At 42.4% G+C, this 19,342-nt stretch overlaps 2 protein-coding genes and 1 long non-coding RNA gene across 8 annotated transcripts in view; 1 reads left to right on the top strand and 2 right to left on the bottom strand.

Moving 5' to 3' along the window:
* LOC309704410 (uncharacterized protein) overlaps positions 1-19,342 on the top strand; it is a 342,365-nt gene that overhangs the window by 7,059 nt on the left and 315,964 nt on the right. The window lies entirely within an intron of this gene.
* LOC309705170 lies at positions 860-5,893 on the bottom strand. 5 transcript variants are annotated; one of them, XR_014276510.1, is made up of 7 exons: positions 5,434-5,893; positions 4,643-4,717; positions 2,833-3,601; positions 2,182-2,343; positions 1,822-1,929; positions 1,601-1,716; positions 860-1,458 (listed from the first exon to the last, which is right to left on the bottom strand). It is a non-coding gene; the product is annotated as an uncharacterized lncRNA (long non-coding RNA). The 5 variants fall into 5 exon arrangements; XR_014276511.1 differs by having other exon boundaries at positions 2,833-3,596; XR_014276514.1 differs by lacking the exon at positions 4,643-4,717 and having other exon boundaries at positions 2,833-3,323; positions 3,422-3,601; positions 5,434-5,886.
* The window catches only part of cacna1ha (calcium channel, voltage-dependent, T type, alpha 1H subunit a), a 68,585-nt gene continuing 59,009 nt past the window's right edge, over positions 9,767-19,342 (bottom strand). The window contains exons 33-36 of one of the 2 annotated variants that reach the window (XM_082529528.1): positions 19,149-19,289; positions 17,752-17,917; positions 15,262-15,419; positions 9,767-15,176 (exon numbers count right to left, since the gene is read on the bottom strand). In XM_082529528.1, coding sequence (XP_082385654.1) covers positions 13,794-15,176; positions 15,262-15,419; positions 17,752-17,917; positions 19,149-19,289 — 1,848 coding nt within the window. In that variant the 3' untranslated portion in view covers positions 9,767-13,793. Of the gene's footprint in view, positions 15,177-15,261; positions 15,420-16,883; positions 17,415-17,751; positions 17,918-19,148; positions 19,290-19,342 lie in introns of those variants that run through there. The other variant, XM_082529529.1, reaches the window with a different exon arrangement.

The following is a 19,342-nucleotide window of genomic DNA, read 5'->3' as shown; positions in this document are numbered from 1 at the left end:
CAGAGAGGGTGACAGGAGAGGATGGCACTGAAGAGAAGATGCTCGGCTTCTGGAGTCTCCTGGTCCTGTCAGTAGGATGCATCTGCTGTGTCTTCTCGTGGATGCTCACCTACCTTGACTCGTTCCAGCCTGGTATGGATTTCCCAACACTGCGGACAGTGGCCCACGTCAGAGACGTTTAATATTGATTACATATGTCTGAATTGCTAACCCTAACCCTAACCCTAGCTCAACAGACCACAATGCCCTGGACTGTCAGTATTATTACATGCTGTGAACATAAGTAGCTTTGATCACAGTTTATGTCGTAAAAGAGAAGGAATATTGAAAAAAAGATCAACATTGTGATATTATTTGTTCCAAACTGACCAGAAACATGCTTGTCAGACTATCACAGCAAAGGATCAGACTCACTGTGCATGACAGCTCGGGCCAATGATGTCTGTTAGATTGTCAGTTGTTTAGTGCTTCTGTACAGTTAGGGTCACCGTCTCTATTTCAGAATAATTAATATGCGGAAAACACAAAGTTGATTGTCTTCCAGTATTCTAGCATAATTAAAAAACTTTGACTTTGTAAGTACATATTATTAGTCCTAATGCCAGTATGATTCTTCATAACTCCTGCTTTGAAATACTGAACTTTAAAATTGACCTGATGAAAGATCATTCACAGTGGCACTCTGTCAGGATCATTCTGACTGTAAGATCACTGTATTAATCTGAATCCTTCTGAAATGTGCTGTGAATGAATGCTGATGCAACTCACTGTGGGGAAGCTGTTAATAAAATGAATCTGTGACACATGCAACACATTCACAGAGGAAGAGGACACAAAGGGAGGACACGCAGAGGCTGTGTTGAAGTCAGAAATCCAAATCTTTATTAAAAAACAGGCGGCGGTAACAAACAGGAAGACAAGCAGTCCATCAAACAGTCTACAGGGTCAAACATTCAGAGAATTCAAACAGCAGTAAAAAATAACTGGAACTGAAAAACATAAAGCAATGTGTGACACAATAAAAGGAAGCAGCGCAGTATATTCACTGAATTATCATCAATTACAAAAGAGAAAAACAACGATTTCTAAGGATTATTTTCTTAAATGCAGTTAGAGTGTGGCTGGTAAAGATGGAAACATACAGAATGTAAACTGTGTGAGTTTGTGAACTTTGTTAGTAACAAATGAGGTAAAAAAAACAACCCCAAAACAGACAAAACAGAGAAAGAGGCTCTCAGTATTCATTCATAATTAGAAAGAAACATTCTGGTCGTGGATTTTTACAGTCTTAGTTCCGCTCGCTGTCATCATTATAATCATCATGATCAATGGTGAGGTCCTGAGGTGGGTGGGGCTGTCTCTGGTGATGTCACCATGAAGGAACAGCATCTGGCACGTGTTGCTGAAACATCCCAGTACACTGGTGTAGTTTCCTCTCCAGCTGTTTGACATGTGACACTTGAACATTAAGGGGAAGAAGAAGAAACAGTGTTAGGTCAGGTGACCACATGGTTTCTAAAGTAACTGACAGGAAGTAACCAGGCCGTCAGAAATGGATGGCATGTGTTTAGAGTTACTGGAGTTGGGTAACTCTACTTACCAAAAGCAGAAGCACACAGATGAAGGATCAGATGCTGAATGTTGCAGGAACATGCTCATGTGTGGTGGTCATTCAGTGCTGCAGGTTAGACAGTCCAAGACTGATATGCTGCCCATCTGAGAGTTTGAAAACACACATGCAAAGATTTATTTTGTGTTACAGTCAAAGTTGGATGTTCATTTTTGTCCTTTAAAAATGTTTGTGTATTTAAAAGCACTAACATTTAAGGATGACTTGGATCGTCTCCTTTAAAGGGGAGACAAGTGTGTCCACGGATCTACGTCACTTTACCTGGATGATGACTCCTCCCCCCTCACTCAGAAACACTCCTAATATAACCAAGCAAATAAATAATATTGAAGATTTACTTACATCATTACAAATACATCAAAAACATCTCCCTTTGATTCTATTTCTGCATTCCTGCTGAACATCAGGCAACAAATATCTCAATAAATCACAGTAAAATGTAAAGCACATGTTTTCTCTGCTTTGTCTAACCTCTGCAGAGCCTCTGTCAAGAAAAACACATCTGTAAGCATAAAACAAATATACATTTCATAACACGTCACTGGACAAACCTCGGTCAGCTGATTTCCTCTGTGCAGTGCAGACGAACATCAGTCAGCAAGTCAAGGTGGTGAGATGGACTGGTGTCCTTTGTGACTCTGCTGGTTCTTCTGAGGAAACACCACCGTCTCTCCACACCGTCACCATCTGTGAGCACAAACTGCTGCTCTGCTCTGCCAGCATGTAGGAAATCACATATCACACACACAGGGGTGAAGAAACATCAGAGCTCAACTTTGGATACTTTAGATCTTAACAGATCAAAGCAGCTCTTAGTTTCAACAATCAGTGAGCAGACAAACAATGATACCAAACTGATTCTGTATGAATACAATATGGTATTTTCAATACAGCTGTCAAATTAATTTATTAAAACTAATACAGATATATGTATATATTTTTTTGATAAATTAGTTTGCTAAATTATAAGAATATATATTTTTATTTTTTTCATTTAACAATTGCAACTGAAAGAAATTCAATATTGAACAAAAATATATTGTCACATTCTGAGCATGCTCAGCACGCTGACAGACTTGAAGTTGCTACAGATTTTAAGAAGTGATAATTATAGGGAAGAAACTTCTCTTTTTCATCCGTTTAATCAAACATTTGATGCCTTAGATGTCTCAGTCCTGTAGCATTCTGCAACTACAACTAACCTGAGGCTTGGATTTGGCTGCAGGTGCCCCTGTACATCCTTCTCAGCAGCACACATGTGGGTACCATTTAATCCCACTTCTTCCTGAGCTTTGCTTCATCACAAGACCAAAGGTGGCATCCCGTGTCAGTCTTATCATCATCCAGAAGAAACATTTGAAGAAACATCATGGAGAAGAAACATTTATGCGCCTCCTGGTTTTGTTTTCTGATCCTGCGAAAAGACTGAGGACAACAAAGCCCAGAGAACACGAGATACACAACATCCAACATTCAGACTCAACAGCCTCCATAAATGAAGAGCACCAGGTTGGTTCAGTTATAGTAGATATGAGCATACTTCACATTACTGGGTATGAATAATAATGAGGAGGCAAACTTTGAAGATGCAGAGCATGATGTCCCATCATCAGACTGTAAACAAACATCCACCAGGCTTCTTTGTTGCCAAAATTGATGATTCTCCCATCAGGGATCAGTAGAGTGTATTAACCTGTGGTATAAGCAGCAGTCACTGAAATATTACTGTTTCAGATAAGAAATCTAGCACATAAAAGCCAGGGTGGGAGGGATCTCTGCAAACTGACTTACCTCTGCAAGTGTGAAGCTCAACAAAATCTGACTCTCCAGTCACAGACAAACAAAAACTCCAGCTGGGAGATAGAAAACGCTGTCTGGGTCTTGCTGGATGTTGCTGGTCAGAGTCCACACATTAGCAGAGTGCTTCTTGGTCCCACTGACCCATGTGGACAGTGACTGTGGAGAACTGTTCTGGAAAACAGAGAAGAGAATTAAAATAACAAAAAGCCAAACAGGATTTCCACAAAGACTCTCTTGGAATCAGCAATCAAAAAAATCACTGGTTCATATTTCAATTAAATATGAACAGGTTCCTTAAATGTACGCAGTTCAGACCTGATTTAATTTAATTTCCTTCACACAGCACATTCGTCCAGGCTGACAGGTAAACATAGAATTAATCTCAGGTAACATGACTCATAGTAGAGATTCAGTAAGAAAGATTGCAGGCTCTAATATTATTACCACACAATCCAAGGACACACCAACAGCTCAGATTTGTAGAACTATTTAAACAAATGTCTTCTGAATATTCAATTCATGTTCACAGTGGGGGGGGGGCTGTGTCGTGGAATTTTTTAAATAAAGTCTGCAACACAGAAAGAGCTGTGATCAAGCTATTTATTACTGCGCCAGCACACATCAAACATCACAGTTCAGCCATGTCAGCGCTGCCACAGAGGTCGTGCTCCTGCTCCTTTATGCATTCCAAGGAAGAGGGAGGAAGTTAAACTGATCCTACCACACTTCACGTGTCTCGCTATGAAACCTAACGGATCAATGGTTAAGCTGTTTTGTGCCCTTGGCCTTATCAGCACCTGTAAAGGGAGTTGTTTTCTCAAACTGCTGACGCTGAAGTAAGTTCATCTAGTTTTAGAAACTTTCACTGAACAGTAACAGTGTCACAACTAAGCACATGCATAAGCACTTAAATACTTTAAATGAGAATAACAGAACATTTCTATTACAGAGGCTAGAGCCTGTCCCAGTAGTCACAGGTAGAGCACACCTGGACAGGTCACCAGTCTGTCAGAGGACTAACACAGAGACAGACATCAGAGTAACAAATCTATTTAAAATGAATGTAAGTTTGCTGCAGCTGTATGTATGAACATGTGTTTCTGTGCTCACAGTCCACCTCTCAGGAACCTGCAGTTCACTTTTAGTCTACTTTAAACAGACCTCACAAAAGGCTGATGTGGCTGGATCAGTAGTCTGATTTAAGTACGATACCTTTGGCCAGGGATTCATCTGTTGCATCGCTTCACTGCAGTCTTACGTATTTTCCCCACACCTGAATAAAAAATACTGATATATACAAATAACAGCTTCAGCTGATGCAGCCTGACCCAATCCTAGATGTTCAGCACACAGAGACACAGAGGTGCCGTTTAAAGTTTAGTGTTAACCTGAGTCACTGATCATTTGCAGTATTACAGAGTCTGGCAGTCTTTGCATGATGTCCACGTCACTGTAAGTTTCTAGCTGACTCTCAGGTGTGACAGGTGTGCCAGCAGGAAAGAGTAATAATAACCTGCATCCTGAGGTTTGTCATGCAGGATTAAAGGAGCCAGGCTTTGTTCACACAGCTAGGATTGTATTTTACACTGACCCTGGGTCAGTATAAGTATCATACAGTTTAAACGAAGCACTGAAACTTGCACATATTTATTATAGATGCACTGAAGCTAATCGAGATATTTGCTGTCAGTCTGTGGCTGCGATTAATCACTTTACTGAAAACTTTATTAACTAGTAACTTCATCAGTCATGACAGAAGCTAATATTTCTGTGCTAACATCGTTTAAACAGGAACAGCTTTACTCCAATATAGGCTAACGTTTACACCGTAACTTTAAGCTAGCACCATAAAGACGGTAAAACACGTAATAACATCTACAAATGCATCTTACAGCTGTTATATTAGCACTCGGTGTATTACTAACATAACCACATTAACATTACTGACACTCGCTGACTTTTAATAGTCATTCTATAAATGCTGTCCGTTTAAATGGTCTTACCTGTAAACACTGCATATCCACCGGATTCCAGCCAGAGTGGGTTCTGGAGTCTTCCACGCTCCTGTTAGTGATCCTCCATCTGGATGGATGAGAACAACCTTCTGAACAATCTAGCAGGAGATGGCCCATATCTATGGGACTGGTTTGTGCTAATAACGCCCATTGTATGGACTGATAACAGCCGAAGCGGGTGAATAAAGTCACCCAGTAGCTAGCTGTGCCATTACCCAGCATACATCACTCCCTCCGTAAATGCAATAAACCATACAAAAGTATTGTTCTACCTGTTTTTCAGGTAGTTGTTTACATTATATAATTTATTGTGTTCTGTAGACGTCACTACAATGTGATTTGGAAAATGTCTAAATATACCGACAAAAGGCACTTCCGCGGACCCTTCACGTCAATTCCCGACGCGAGAGGGGTACCCTGTGCGTCCATAAGTGCAGCAGAGGGAGCCTGACCATGCATCACACGTTTGACGAGTTGGGAGTGAGAACGTGTTGATTTTCCACCCTGATTTACAAATAAATTCTTTACAAATCCTACCATGTGAATTCATGGATTTTTTTTTTCACATTCTGTCTCTCACAGTTGAAGTGTACCTCTGGTGCAAATTACTGACCTCTGTCATCATTTTAAGTGGGGGAACTTGCACAATCGGTGGCTGACTAAATACTTTTTTGCCCCACTGTACATCTGGGGCCACAGAAGTAATTGGAACACCTGAATTCAATGATTTGGATGGGTGAGTGAATACTTTTGGCAATATATTGTATTACTGAAGGAGTTGTTATTGCTTCGTTACACCACAGAAGGGTGTAAAAGGGTCCCCTAAAACGAGCAGGTCTAGTAGGGGTAAACAGACCAGTCCACCTAGCAAAAGTCTAGAGACTGTGTAAAAACGTGTATATCTGCATGTAAGCAGGTACAAAACAGTAAAAAAAATTGACCCTGGCATATAGTGTATTTATTGGTAGCTGTGTTTATTTGTCATGAAGCTAAGTGTCAGCAGCTAAAGCTAGCATGTAGAGACCTCATTGTACTTTGCACATGTACCTCACTGTAATCACAGCGATATCTGTGTGTGTGTGTGTGTGTGTGTGTGTGTGTACATATATATTACCCTCATTCAACCCACCAGCAATATCAGCAAGTTTCTTACTGCAACTGGATGCCACATTTCTTTTGTGCATATATTACTCGTGTTTCAACAGACAGAAGTTGTCATCTCACCACCTGACAAATCTGCTTCACACCGAAAATAAGCAGATGCTGAAGGAGGGGACTTTTTGAAGAGTGGTACAACCAAGCCTCTTTTGCTGAACAACCAAATGTAGATATCCAATTAAAAGCAGATAGCGGATGTTTCATGGCGCTGTGAAGATAGAAACCTGCCTGGCTGACAGCAGACTAGTGCCAGGTGACTGACTTGTTTGAAGAGCAGGTAAGTGCAGGGACATATGGAGACAGATGCGAGAGTATCTGCAAGGCTGCCTTTTAAAACATGCTTCAAAGAGACCATAAGCCAGAAGGAGAGATGCGTCTTTAAATGGTCGCAGGCAAAGGGAGTCTTTGAATGCAGCTTAAACTGGCTAATTTCAATCGTGGAGATGCAGAGCTGCATCCAAACCCAGAATCTGTCTGTTAACACATCAAAAGGCAGAGCTGGCTGAAACGAACAAAAAAAAAAAGCCCAGAGCTGATTTTATTAGAAACAGGCAATAAATTAAAATTGAGTCTTTCAGAGCTACATAAAGGTTTACATAAATAATCAAAATAAATATAACTGGCACTCTAAAAGACAAGCTGTTAGCAGGCGCTGCTGTTTGCGGCTTGGAAGGCGAGGCTTTTGATTTTCTTTTTTTCTGTGAATCTGTCATCCTGACCTTTACTTCTTACAAAAACACATTACACACAAACACACACGTAAAGACACATACACACACTGTAATATGTGCACACACTCTTGCAGCTTTAGAGGTTATCCTCACATTTTCCCACTGACAGCTTATGTTCAGCAGCACCATCTAGTGGTGTCTCGAAGGTTTACAAAGGGAAAATGTTGCAGCAAAACTATGTGAGAGGAATGGTTAACTATATCAGGCTGCCAAATCTCTTCAGAATCAGAGCATTTGAACTCAAAGACATCACAATGTTGACAGATTGGATACATTTTCCTGCAGTTTTTGGTCTCGGTAATGCTCTCTTAGTCAAGAAACACTCCTTTAATATTTTTATCAAAAGCAAAGGGGGGCAAATAGTGTCCAAAATAATCAACATCAGTTCAACAATTTAAGTTGAACATTTAATCTGCAAGTATTTTATCGGCTCCTTGCCATTTCCGTCGGCTCTCTTCAAGCGCTTGCAAAAACTTCCAGAAAGCTTGATGTCAGATGAATGTGGGAGAAAGTGCATTAAGGTCAGCACTCCTTGGTCATATTTAAATGAGATCTTGCAAAGCTTGGAGGTGAGATTGGGCTCATTAGTCTGCAGCATTATGCACAAAGATCAGCATGTCTTGGAAGAATGGATTGCTGTTTCCCTTTTGATCAGATTGCAGTGTTTCGGGTGCAGATGTCCAACTCCACAGACGGAGAAGCACACTTTACTATTCCGACCATGTCTCATTCTAGTCCTGATAGATTGTCTGCACACTATCATTTGTTCTTCTGTTTGTCGCCTAATAAGGACAGCTGCAAACCCTCTGCTAGTGCCATGCATCATAAACTAGGATTCACTGGTACTTATGGACTTGTTAAGTCAGAAGAAGACCGATCCCTGAAGGCCCCATCTTGTAACTCACAGGATTCAAATAATCCGATGCCAGGGTCCCGAGACACCCCCACAGGTCTTGTGGCCGTGCTCCGAAGGGTGAGAGCTGCACTGCCAACAAATTATTAGGGAGGCAGTTTTAATGTTTTGGTTCATCCTTGTATGAAGAGCCTCCGATTCCTCATTTTACAATCAAACAGTGCCATCTAGTGGTTGTGATACTTTGTTACAGAGCATCATGGAGAACTTAGAATATGTCACTCAAGTTAAGTAAGGTTTTAATCACAGTCTGTGAAACAGTAATAGATTGTACTTTCTACACAGCAACCACACTGTGGTGTGTAACAACAGGATCAATATGTGTTTATTAAAAGATTTGCCTCTGCTGGCTGCCAGTGCTCAAGTAGAGGTCAAGTTTCTTCCTGCAGAGGGAAAAATAATAGAGTAAAGGAGTGTGTCCATAAAAGAATTATTGAGTATTAAAAGAAACTTAAAAAGAGCAACAACAGGAAAAAAGCATGCATTGTCTTGAAACACTGTTTCATTGGTGTTAGCCTGGCAGCATAATTTGTAAATTTGCACATTTGTATAGGATTTGTTAAAGCAATAATAAGATGGAATAGCTTGTTTTTACACCAGTAGTCACTGGGTTAAAACTTTTGACCAAATAAGTGCACCGCTTTGGTTTTTCACCTTTATAATTATGTTCTGAAGCTGCTCCTTACACAAAAAAAGAATGTAAGTTGTCAGAAATCACAGAAAAGAAGGTTTTGCTGTGTGGAGCGAGTGGCTCAGCAGATCCAAGGAACAACAGGTGTTGTGTTTTGCCACTGGTGGATTTTGTCTTGCTGAACATCACTAAGTCACAGTCTTCACAAATGTGACCTTAATACTTAATATTTCCCTTCAAGATTCTTTCATTCTATATCTAACACAACAGTTACCCTTTACAGTAGTGTGCAAAAGTCTTGAGCCATCCATATTTTTTAAAATATTTTGCTAGAAAAATTTTTGCTTTTCCACTCATTTTAAGGTACAAGGACTGGACTTAAAATGAGTGGAAAAGCAGCCAATGTCCAAAGAAAAACTTTGCAAGATCTCCAGAAAGGCAGAGAATTATAGTAGTCAAGACCACTTATAAAAAAAAAGAAAGATAAAATATCTGTCTGCCTTGCAAGTCTGGCTCCTTCTGATATGAGGGGAAGCTCAAGATTTCACAATACTGTATATTGTCCATCCATCCAGAGATTAGATGAGAAATACTTTCTTTATCCCATATTATAATAATATCTGGTAGATGCCTCTCAGCGTAATAGATGTATTGTATTGTAGAGGCTGATAGCCTCTTTTATGAAAGACTTCTTAATCCTTATCAACTTCAGAGTGCATCCCAGCTGTGATTGGGAAAGAAGCCTAAGAGAAATGCCACCTTAAAAAAAGTAGCTGGCATGTTCTTATTTGCATTATTTTAGGTTAAAGCTTTAATCTTTTCAAATCCCCACTCTAACCACACACACACACACATACACACACTGATAAATGTAACATGAGCTAAAACTTGTGTCTGGATTATTTATTGGTCCGGCTCTCATGCCCACACACAGTAGGAATTATTTATTAAAGGGCAAATAAGCACAATGAACAGAAGAAAAAAACCCAAACAAACAAAACTGTCAGGAACTTTTTAAAAATGCAGTTTTTTAATTGACAGGAAAACATCCTTCAGGACAATGGTTGGTCATCGCACATTAATTATCAACGATACAACAGAGTCCAACTGCGTGTCGAGCCTTTAAACACCATCCCGTCCCCTCCCGTTTTCCCCGTTTGAGGAGTAATGGCAAGGGGGCGGGGCTTATTATTGCAGACACATTGACTCTCCTCTGACAGACAGTACACATGCACCTCCTCCCCTTCTTGTAAGGCTTGAGGGGGGGTTTGGGGTGGGGGTGCTTGGGTCAGTCGGTGAAGGGTTGTAAGGGAAGGAAGGAAAGAGAAAACAAGGCTTCTGATTCATCAAAGTCAAGTTCTATCACAGTTTGAACCTTCTGCTGCTCTCTAGGTTCAGCCGTGTGAGGAGCGCGATCGCCTTCACCGGACCAGCTCGATATTAGTCAAGAAAATGAACCACTACGCTGATCAGTCCTTTACAGAGCATCAGGGCTGAGGCTACTCCTACATAAAATATACATCAGATAAATATTTTCACCATCACCAGTGTTCTACTATGTTTAGATTACCTGGAGGAGAAGTGGAAAAAAAAAGTTCATGTCAACATTAAATAATGTTGGTTCTTAAGAAAACAGAACCAACCAGGTTTCCATTTCTCTATATAAAACTGTATAAAGAGGAGCTCTGTTCTCACACTGTAAATAACCACCCAGTACTGCATTGGACAATAAAGAATAGGGTCGTCTAATCAGTATTTTATCAGATACCAATTATTAAGAGCCCAGTGCAATTAGGTAGTCGATCTACAAATGGAAACATCTGAAAATGCAAATATCAAAATCTCGAAAACATCCAGATGATTCTTTCCCAAAAGTTATTTTCTTCTTCTTCTTCTGCGTCTTCTTTTTAAACCAAAACATGCAATAGTCAAAACTGTTTCCTCAAAAACAGGATTTAAATACTCAGATCCAAAGATCTGCAAAATCGTAAGAACAATTATACAGTCACTCTACCGAACCGTGTCGATTAATACGGCGATACCGTTTAGAGAAGAGGGTTTTATACGGAGAACCTAAAACCTCCCGTTGCTGACGGTGTTGTGCAGGAAGAGGACAGGAAACGAGACGAAGCAGCGTGTTCAAGCACTCAAAAATGATTTTTTTTTTAAAAAGGATTTGAAGCAGGTGAATAACTAACTGTGGCCGTCTGCGACGTCATTTAGTGAGCTTTGTGCTCCTGTGTGTCAGAGCTCAACGAGGACTGGCACCAAAAGACCTATAGGAGCTTTACATTCTGCCTTTGCAAGATGGGAACATTTACTCGGGGATTGTTGGTGTGTGTGTGTGTGTGTGTCCCTTCCACCTGATTACACAGTTGCCAACTGTAGCTTTAAGGAGACCCTGTGTTTAACGGTGTCTAAAGGTGTTTAACACCAAACCTGTCTGTCTACACACGTGCTGCTCGGTAAAGGGGAAAGCCAAAGAGAATGTAGAAGGAGATTTATTAATTGATTTCATTCCTGGCTCTGTGTTTACAAAAGTTTTTGCAGACTTTCAAAGTAATTTATGCATCTGATGAATGTAAAAAAGAAAAAAAAAATCACCTCTTTTTTAATTATTTAGTACCCTTTGAGACAGACTGGGGGCAAATTTGCAGCAATTGTCTGATCAGCTGTTTCACAAATCTATCATAAATACTTGTTTGGTTGATTTTCTTTCCTTTTCATCTGCACAAACACGAAGAACGGAGCCTTACGTGTTTACAGATACGATATGGGAGCACTTTGGTTTTCACTCAGATTACTGAGGATTTGTGCATGTTGTGCGCTGACCCTCCCCCCCTCAAGAAATAAAAATAAAATAAAGACACCCTCCAAGCCAGCTGCCTTGGAAAAGGGTATCTGTACCAATGAAGCTTACAGGGATGCTTCAAGTGTGAGTGTGTGTATATGTGTGCCAAACCACACCGTGCACATAACAGAATCAATTACGTATTGTGCTCTGCCAGGACAGAAGGAAGAAAACGTTCAGCTCCTCGATGAAGCTCCTGGACGCATGGCCCACGTGACATTTGGCAAACCGGTGCGTCAGTAAACCGATGTGTCTGAAGTTGCGAGGTGCCGGTCAGTGAGGACAGAAACAAAAAGCAGAATGATAAATGGCTTGTCGAGTCCTCGGCAGAGGTGCGGATCCCTCTTCTGTTTACAGTAACCCCATCAGTGGGTGGGCCTGAGCTTTTGGAGAAATCTACAGTACCTAACGTCGCTTCCAGCCACACCCACACCAGCACAGCCACACTCAGGGTACGAGTACTTATAGAAGCATGAACACCAGACAGAGTGAGAGAGCTATTCTCAATCGTCATATAAAAAAATGGGTTTATAGCATGTATTAGCAGTTCTACAGTATGAATACAAGAGTGTGGCTGTTTTTATGTAATGTGGATGATAACTATATTTTCCACAAGTATATATTATTATTGCACTCTGGCTACACATATTTAGTAAGTTAGTTAGTTTGGTTGTCTTTAGATGTACAGAAACACAGGTGTCGAAGCTGATCCAGCTTGAAAACAGCACTAGAGGAGAGGCTCAGTGAAGCCATGATTCATTTCATTTCAATGAATCAAAGCAAATAAAAAATCTATTTTTTTCCCTGCCCTGAAATTTCTGGATTTTAAACTCCCCGCAGGGATGTGGCCCATAATAACGGCCAAATTTGAATGTGGAGCTAGGGCGCGTGAACTAATTAGCACATCTTAGTCAAATATATACTCACATTGCTCTTTCTATAAATGCTTCGCATCACTGAGCCCATACTCTTAAGACTGATACCTATTTAGACACCGGTTACATAGAAATCTGAGACAAAACTACAGAAACACATCACACACACACAAACACACACCCTCCCCCCCCTTGTTCTCTTCGATCTCTTTTTCAAAATAGAAAAATAAAACCCGCTCTCCTCGGACCTCAGCTGGCAGGCTGAGAGGAGAGGGGCGCTCTCCTTCACGGCTTCCCTCGCTCTTTGAAAAGAGACATACATTCACAAGAGGACAACGGAGGAGAACAAACGAAACGAGCAAAGTTGAAATTCAAATTTTGTGTGCAAAAAACATTTTTAGATCTCTATAAAAATATGTGCATATGGATAGAGCTATTTTTACCTCACCAAATACAGTATTTTCCTTTATTTACACTGCACAGATACACAGAGAAACACACACACTACAGCTCTGCCCTGCTCCTCCTCTCTGTCGTTTACAGGCGTAAGAACTACATGGCCGACTTCCACAACAACAGATTTGACAGTAATCGCACGTAAGAGAACTCAGACGCTCGCACACGCACACACGCACACATACAGAGTTCTGCTCTGATCAATGTGATCCGAGGAGCAGAGGAGGGGCAAGCAGAACTTCTGTAGAAAACCTGAAGTTGCATATCCCACAATTCCCCCCCTTACGCTCGCATTTCACAAACCTCTTCCCGTTAAAAGGTCAGAGGTTGTCAGCCAGACGCTGCTTCCTGATTGGCTCGCGCAGGTGAGGACAGTGTGTGAAAAAAAACTTTGGCTACGGAGTTAGGTGGCTTTAGTCCTGGTGTGTTATCTGCATTAGTCCCCGACACACCGCGTACAGTGAGCACTGTTTGCCTGATACAGCCTCCAGCTGTGGATCTGCTGTCCTTCCAGCTGGGTTTAAAACAAATGGATCCATTGTCTCTTATTCAAGTCTGTACCAGCTTCTCTCTGGAAAGAGTAATCAATGTCTGTTCATTATTCATCTTGACAAAAAAACAACTGAAAAGAAACACCTCTTATTCCCATCTCTGCTGAGGTTAGCCGAGGCGCCGCTGCTCCAGCCTCAGAGATTTAAAACCAGATTCACCTCCAGAATCAAACAACTGGTGTTTATTGGGCGGTCCTCCGATTCTTTGCACTGAATCCTGCGCCGCTTCCCAGTCTGCCGTCGAAAGGGGAAGAGCAGGTGGCCGTGTCGGTGTCTGATATGCCAGCTGATAGGCCGCTCATGTATCTGGACTGCGGTTGGTCGAAGGTGAACTGAGGGAGGGGGATGTGCCCCGCAGCAGGGGAGACAGGGCGTGTCTGTGAGAAAGGCATTGGGACAAGAGGGGTGTGAGGCTGGATAAAGACGTTCGGGCTGATGGGGATGTGTGGGTGTGTAGGCGTGTAGGCGTGGGGAGGGGTGTGTGTCTGAGTGCGTGTTGGGGTAGACGGTCGCGAGTGAGCCAGTGCCCAAGTGGGCGAGTTTGCTCGCAGAGGAACATGGACAGGCGTTAGCGATCTGTGCATTGGAGATTGCGTGTTTGCATCTGATGACGCGTCTTGGGCGTTTGTATTTGACTGCATGTGTGGCGTCAAGTCGTAGGAGGGTGTCCTGCGTCTCAGCATCGTGCTGCAATCAGATAATTTGGGGGGCGAGGCGGTTTCAGCGTGCTCCCTCTCTGAGGGTGGGTGAATGGATATACATGGAGGACTCATCTTCTTCTTTCTGTGGTTGCTCCTGACAGACTGCACCCTCACAGGACCGCCTTTCTCCAGCCAGTAGGCCTCCTCTGTGAAGTGTTCGTTAGAGCTGGTTGTTCCAGCCCTTGGGAGGCAAACCTCGATGGAGTGACGCCGCTGGTCGTCGGCGTATCCGGCATTCAGTGATGGCGGCTTGTCCAGGAAGCCCTGGTTGTCGATGCTGAAGCCTTTCCTGAAGTCCCGGTCCTTCAGTCCGGCTCCAAGCAGGCTCAGTGCGCTCCTCGACGAGGATGGTGGCAGCGGAGGAGGAGGAGGAGAAAAGGTGGAGGAGTAGGAGTCGAGGGCAGACGGCAAGGTGTACGGGGAGAGGGAGTGGCTGCGGCCCACTTTAACCCTGCTCTCCGTCCCACCTCCCTCCCCGTCCCACCACCTGTGGCCAGCAGAGCTGGTGATGTGATACACCTCCTCGTCGGCCGGGTCACAGAGGGAGATGGCGGAGGGCGGCCTTGGTCTCCGGAGGCTGGCAGGCCTCAAGGGGGCGCGGGGCGAGGGAGGTGGAGGGAGAAGCAGCGAAGGGGAGGACGGTGGCGGAGGAAGAGAAGAAGGGGAAGACAGCAGAGGAGGAAGAGGAGAAGGACGATAGCGAGGGAAGGCGGAGGGGGAGGAGGGAGAAGCAGGCAGGGGTGATGACAAGGAGGATGGATGAGGAGGTAGCTGTGAAGGGGACAGGGGGGGCAGATGGACTGAGCTGGTCCTCTCCTGTTGCTCAAAACCCTGAGACTCCACAGAATCAACTTTAAATGCCACCTGCAACAGAAAAGCAGAACGCATGGGTATAAGAAGCTGCTGAAATGTGTGTGTGTGTGTATAAGCGTGAAACGGGGTCTCTCACCTGCCTATGCAGGGCCCGTGGTGAGGGGCTGGGTGTTGGCGGGGCGATGCGAGGAAGAGACAGGGATGGAGGTGACCGAGGGTGAACGGGGGAAATGTCCGGAACCTGGAGCAGAGAGTGGCTCTCACAGGGCTGGGAGTGGACCGACATCACTGAGACTGCAGGGAGACATGTGCAAAGCATATATGTCATCAAGTCAAACGTGATAGAACACGGCACACACACAAAAATGACAGAAACACATGCACTTCTGGAGAAAACACGTGCACAGCTGGGCATAAAGAAACACATGTTATTTTCTGTTCTTTTTAAAGCATTATATTTCAAGAGTCATGGCCAAAGTATGACATCGCTAACACTTTATTATGATAGAACATTTGGATCTTACAAACAGCCATTCAAATAAAAGTTTAAGTGGAAGATGTGGTCATAAATAACAGCTTCAGATATGAAGCCTGGAGAAGTTTTCTGGGCTGAAAATTTGCTTTTTAAAATGTGCTATCAAAATAAAGTGTTTCCTGGATGAAGAAAAAAATCATTAGCGCATACAGTAGGTTGTTACACTGTATGCTGAGCAGCAGCACCGAGCTGACTTTTCAGGGAAACAGTCGCAGAAGGCCAGCTTGCTGCATGTAAAATTCCACATTAGATCCTGGTTACAGTAACAGTTTCACTTGTCTCTACTGCGCCATGCCAAGGGAAATTAGGGTCCTGACAGAATATAGCACTCTAATGTGTCAGGTGTCAAGTGCACAAGAGAGCACATCCATCAGATGTTCAATCTGTGTGGTGAAACTGTGTAGCCAGGCTCTCAGGTGATCTGCACACACAGGTTCAGTGAACTAGGAGAATTTCTGGAACCTGCAGCAGAGAGCATTAAGGCTCACCGAACCGGGGTGTGCAGATATAATAGAAATAAAACAATAAAATGTTAGTCAGAGCGTAAACGAGTTCATTTCAAGTAGATATTTTCAGTTCAAGCTGTAAAGTCACATGACAAAATATTATTCTTAAAACACCACATCTTTGACAAAAGCTGGGATGCTGTGCAAAAGGTGAATAAGTACTTACTCCATTCTTGACTTCTTGCATATTTGTAACACTTATTAGATCAAACAGATTTTCATATTACACAAAGATAACTAGAGTAATAACAAAAGGCAGTTTTTAAATGATTTATTTTTTATTTATTAAGGGATCGATTTGGCTCTGTGTGAAAAAGTAATTACACCTGAAACTTAATAACTGGTTTTGCCACCCTTGGAAGTGACAGTTCTTCCAAGTTTCCACCATTTGTGGATTATGGATCTAAGCTAGCCTTAGAAATGTCTTTGTAGCTCTTTCCAGACTGACAGATGCCAATGACTGTTTCTCAGCTGGTTCTTTAGATCTTGAAATGATGTGTTGCTTTTTGAGATATTTTCACCTCCTTGAGTTTGTCCAACAGGATCTATTCAAGTGATTTTTTGATTCAGCAGGTCTGACAGTATTCGGGCCTAAGTGTGGCTACTAAAATTGAATCCAGCTTTCCAAAAAAAATGCAGTTAATCTGTCAATTCATGATTTAACAGAGGGGCAGTTACTTTGGCTCACAGGGCCGGGTAGGTTTAGATAGAGTTCTTTCATTTAATACACAAAATATTCATTTAAAAACGGCATTTTGTTTTCCTCAGGTTATCTTTGTCTATCTCTGTCTGTCTGAAACATTTGAGTGTGAAAATATGCAACAACAAAAAAACAGAAGAAGACGAAATCAGGAAGCCGGAGTACACAGAGAGAACCCAAAAAGACAACTAAATGTCTCTGTTTTCATCATCTGTGTGCTTTTGATTGCACATGAGGTTTATGAAAATCAAATCAAATCACTGACACAGCATCCCAGCATTTTTTTGTTTTTAACTAGACAATAACCAAAAGACAAAAGAGAAGTGATGACTGCACATTTTTAAACATATGCACTTTTCTGACTTTGCAACTTGACTGTGAAGACAACGACCACTATAGTTTAGTATTCGGCCATTTCACAGCTGAGCAGATGAGCCTGTGTGAAAGTTGCAGGTATTCACGTGTATCGACTCATCCACTACAGTAAGTACCTTAGGACAGAGCTGGGCCTGTCCACAGCCTGGACACAACATGCCATTAGATTCTGACTGCAAATGAAACAGTTCTTGTTAGTGCTTAGAGATGTGTTCTGAGCATTGTTTCTTTATGTTCTGACTTCTTTTTTAAACACACAGAAGGTGAAACTACAGGAAAAAAAGATAACATTATGTAGGATAGGTATAAGGTTGACTCTATGTGAGATAAACATTACTCAGTCTTTTATTTTAACTAGTTTGAATTGGACCTTGTGAAGTTTAGTTAACAAATTTAGTAACTGTGTCTCTGTCTGTTTACCACACAGATTAAATAAAATGCCAAAACTTCACAATAATAAAGCGATGCTACTCTCACAATCAATATTTTAGTATTTAACATCTAGTTTACCTGAATGCTGGTGTTGGGGACTCAGGTCTACCTCGTCTAAAGGGTAGGGGGCGCTGGCGGGTCGCACCGGTCTAAACATATAACTGTCATTTGGCAGAGAATGCATCCTGGATACAGAGATCTTGGATGACAGCAGGTTCTGGTTGTTGTACTGCACCTCTTCCTCCTGCAGGGGGAGACAGAGACCACTCAGTGCTAAAACCAACAGCTGCAGTTTTTACAAAGAAAGAATAGAGCGCTGCGTGATTCTGATGACTGACGTCTGTGTTGCAGGTTGAGACAGGTAAAAATATGAATGCCATGTCTGTGGCATCTTTCTGGTGCAAGATAGTGTACGGACAACCACTGAAAATAACACACACACACGCACAAATTCAAAGAACTGTCTCTTAAAGTTATCTTAAAGGTAAAGGTTAAAGGAGAGCATCGTTTGTCATCTTTTCATCAGGCTCTGAGAAACATGGGCTGAATTACATGCCAGCTCTATGCACAACCCAAAACATGTATTTAAATGTTTCCGTATTTGTTAAAAGACTGTAACCCAGCAGTAAGATGTAATAACAAAGTATATGTTTATACCTTGTTTTATTCGTAATATTGCATTTCCACCGATCAGGCATAACATTAGTACCACCTCTCTATTATTGTGTAGTTTCCCCTGTTGCTGCCAAAACAGCCCTGACCCATCGAGGCATAGACTCCACTAGACTCCTGAAAGTGTGCTGAGGTGTTTGTAATCAAGATGTTAGCAGCAGATCATTGAAGTCCTCTAAGTTGTGAGGTGGGGCCTCCAGCAATCAGACTTGTTTGTCCATCGCATTCCACAGATGCTTGATTGGAGTGGGATCTGGGGAATTTGAAAGCCAAGTCCACACCTCAAACTTATTTTTGTGCACTTCAAACCATTCCTGAACCATTGTTGCTTTTTGACAGGCCCAATTATCCTGCCAAAAGAGGCCACAGCCATCAGGAAGTACTGTTTCTGTGAAACGCTGTACATGGTCTGCAATAGTGCTTAGGTACATATCAAAGTAACACCCACATGAATGGAAGGACCTGAGGTTTCCCAAAACATCACACTGCCTCCGCTAGTTTGCCTTCTTCCCATAGTACATCTGGTGCCAGGTGTTCCCCAGGTAAGTGACACACCTTGGGAGGCGGCAGAAAGGTCAGCAGTAGTTTTATTTGATGCAACAGTAGCTCGTCTGTTGGATCAGATTGCACGTGGGGAGTGAAGGCCTACCCGTGTGATCTGTTCACTGTTCCTTCCTTGGACCACTTTTGAGAACACCCCACAAGAGCTGCAACTTTGGAGACCCAGTTGTCTACACATCATAGCTTGGGCTTTCTTAAATTCACTGCTGCAATTGCTAATAAGCACAGTTTTGTCTTCCTACCTCTTCAGGTGAATTTGAGCATGGCCCCACATAGGTCCCTCCGACTGAGCTGTTGTTGGAATTTGTGCTTAGTCTGCGATCCCTCTCCCTATCCATTTCCAAGGCGATCTCTGCATCAATCTCCGCATCCTCTTTAGCATCCTGCAAATATATATCTACTTAATATCTGTGCATTTAAAAAGCCAAAAACCAAA

This window comes from Aulonocara stuartgranti, assembly GCF_965226115.1.
Source record: "Aulonocara stuartgranti genome assembly, chromosome: 4".
NCBI lineage: Eukaryota > Metazoa > Chordata > Actinopteri > Cichliformes > Cichlidae > Aulonocara > Aulonocara stuartgranti.
This window is presented reverse-complemented; position numbering and strand designations above follow the sequence as displayed.